Raw genomic sequence first — 1,736 nt, forward strand, 5'->3', positions numbered from 1 at the left:
AAACCCATGCCAATGGGGGGTGGGGGGGGGTGTGTGACCTCGCTCAAGGCCAGCTCCCCCAGAATCCACAAGTCCCTCCACTAGACAAGCTTCTAGCCACTCCATGTGCAGGACAAGCAACCAGGGGGTCTAAAAACCACCAAGCTCACTGTGGCAATTTCCAAGACCAACACGGTCAACCATCCTATCTTAGGTGTTATAAAGCCACTTACAATCCCATGGCCCAAAGGAACAGGAACACTAGCAGCCGCCTACCAGGACAGTGAGCTGTCTCACAGCATCAAGACTCTCTGGGAAACTCCCAGGGCCCATAGCAGACACCCAAGCACCCAAATGAACCCATCCCAGTGCCTTCTCTTCTTCCACCAATGCCCATCAGACCCAGCACATCGCCAAGCCCAGCACCCTCTGGAAGGAACCCTGTCCTCACCAACCCCCCGCCACTTCCATCGTGCTCTTCCCTGATAGAATTTCCCTAGGTTATATGAACAGCACCATACCACCTGAAAGCCTCTCACTGGGAATTCTCGGATAAGCACCAACAAAAATAGGTCCCAAGCCCCTTTCCACACATGCACAAATACTCCCAGAAATACCTCGTTCAAGAACACGTAAATCAGGCAGCCCCAGTGCCTCTAGGACCCACTGTCACTGACTGTTGAGAGCCCGTATTTCAACCAGGGGTCCCAGCTTGGAGCTCTGGCTTCAAGGAGATTCCAAACAGAAACCCATTGCACTCATGCTTTGCACACCTGTGCAAGCCATTCCTACTGGGATGGCCCTATTTCATCAATGAATCACCTCTGCCCTAAGGAGTTTCTCTGCTTGACTCCCAGTTTTCCCTCCTCTCTGCCTACAACCCCAGAGACTGTGGTCCTCTCCAAGCCTTTTCCCTTCCCGCCCTTCCAGGACCTGTGAAAACTGAACACCAGAATCATGCCCTTAGAGCCCATCAAGCAGGGGCACCTCCCCTCCAGGGCCCCGTACCTGTAGAGCGCACAGTGTGGTCCTTGGTGTACTTCACTCGCTGGTGTGCCTCCACGCAGGTCTCACACAGGGGCTCTGAGCATTCCACGCAGTAGCTGGTGGCCGGCGCGTTATCCTCACAACTGGTACAGCACTGTGAGGCAAGGGCCAGGCTCAGAGGGGCGGGGCCGCCCCAGGCCCCACTTCTGAAAAAGGTGCTTCCCTTCTCTAGGCGTAGGGGACAGGGGTGGAAAAGGCCTGGTTCTGGGGCAAGCTACTCCCCTGGGTCTGGTGATACCCCCGCCCTCTCCCCTCCAGGAGCCAGCAAGAATGACAAGGTCTAGACGCACACCTGATTGGCATCCTGGGCATCGGTAACAGCCTTGCCGCCACTGTCACGCATGAAGTAATTCTCCACGATGTCTTTCAAGAAGCACTGCTGCTTGCACACAGGACAGTCCACCATGACTGCAAGGGAGATGCGAACGCCTCAGCAGCGCAGCCCACCGGCCCAGGGTCCCAGCCCTTCCTCCTCCGCAACACCCCTGCGCAGGCCCAGCCCCGCCCACCCCTCCCCCCAGGCCAGCTTCCGGCGCCCCCAGCACGGCCCTCCGAGCACTCACCCGAGCCGTCGCCCGCCGCGCCGCCATCACCGGAGCTGTTGGCGGCTGCGGGCGCTGGGGGCCCTAGACAGGAGCTGCAGGCTGAGTGTAAGCAGGGCAGCAGGCGCGGCTCCCGCTCGGGCCGCAGGCGCTCTCGGCACACGCCGC

General features: G+C 59.0%; 1 protein-coding gene across 1 annotated transcript in view; it reads right to left on the minus strand.

Moving 5' to 3' along the window:
* Positions 1-1,734, minus strand: part of TRIM28 (tripartite motif containing 28) — a gene marked incomplete at its 5' end in the record, with an annotated part of 5,188 nt that extends 3,454 nt beyond the window's left edge. The window contains 3 exons of the mRNA XM_045292292.1: positions 988-1,120; positions 1,319-1,434; positions 1,590-1,734. Of these exons, the coding sequence (XP_045148227.1) occupies positions 988-1,120; positions 1,319-1,434; positions 1,590-1,734 (394 nt within the window). The remainder of the gene's footprint in view (positions 1-987; positions 1,121-1,318; positions 1,435-1,589) is intronic.
* Between the last annotated feature and the right edge of the window lie 2 nt (positions 1,735-1,736).

The sequence above is a fragment of the Echinops telfairi genome, unplaced genomic scaffold (assembly GCF_000313985.2).
Source record: "Echinops telfairi isolate 266 unplaced genomic scaffold, ASM31398v2 ScPeMD7_655;HRSCAF=1070, whole genome shotgun sequence".
Lineage (NCBI taxonomy): Eukaryota > Metazoa > Chordata > Mammalia > Afrosoricida > Tenrecidae > Echinops > Echinops telfairi.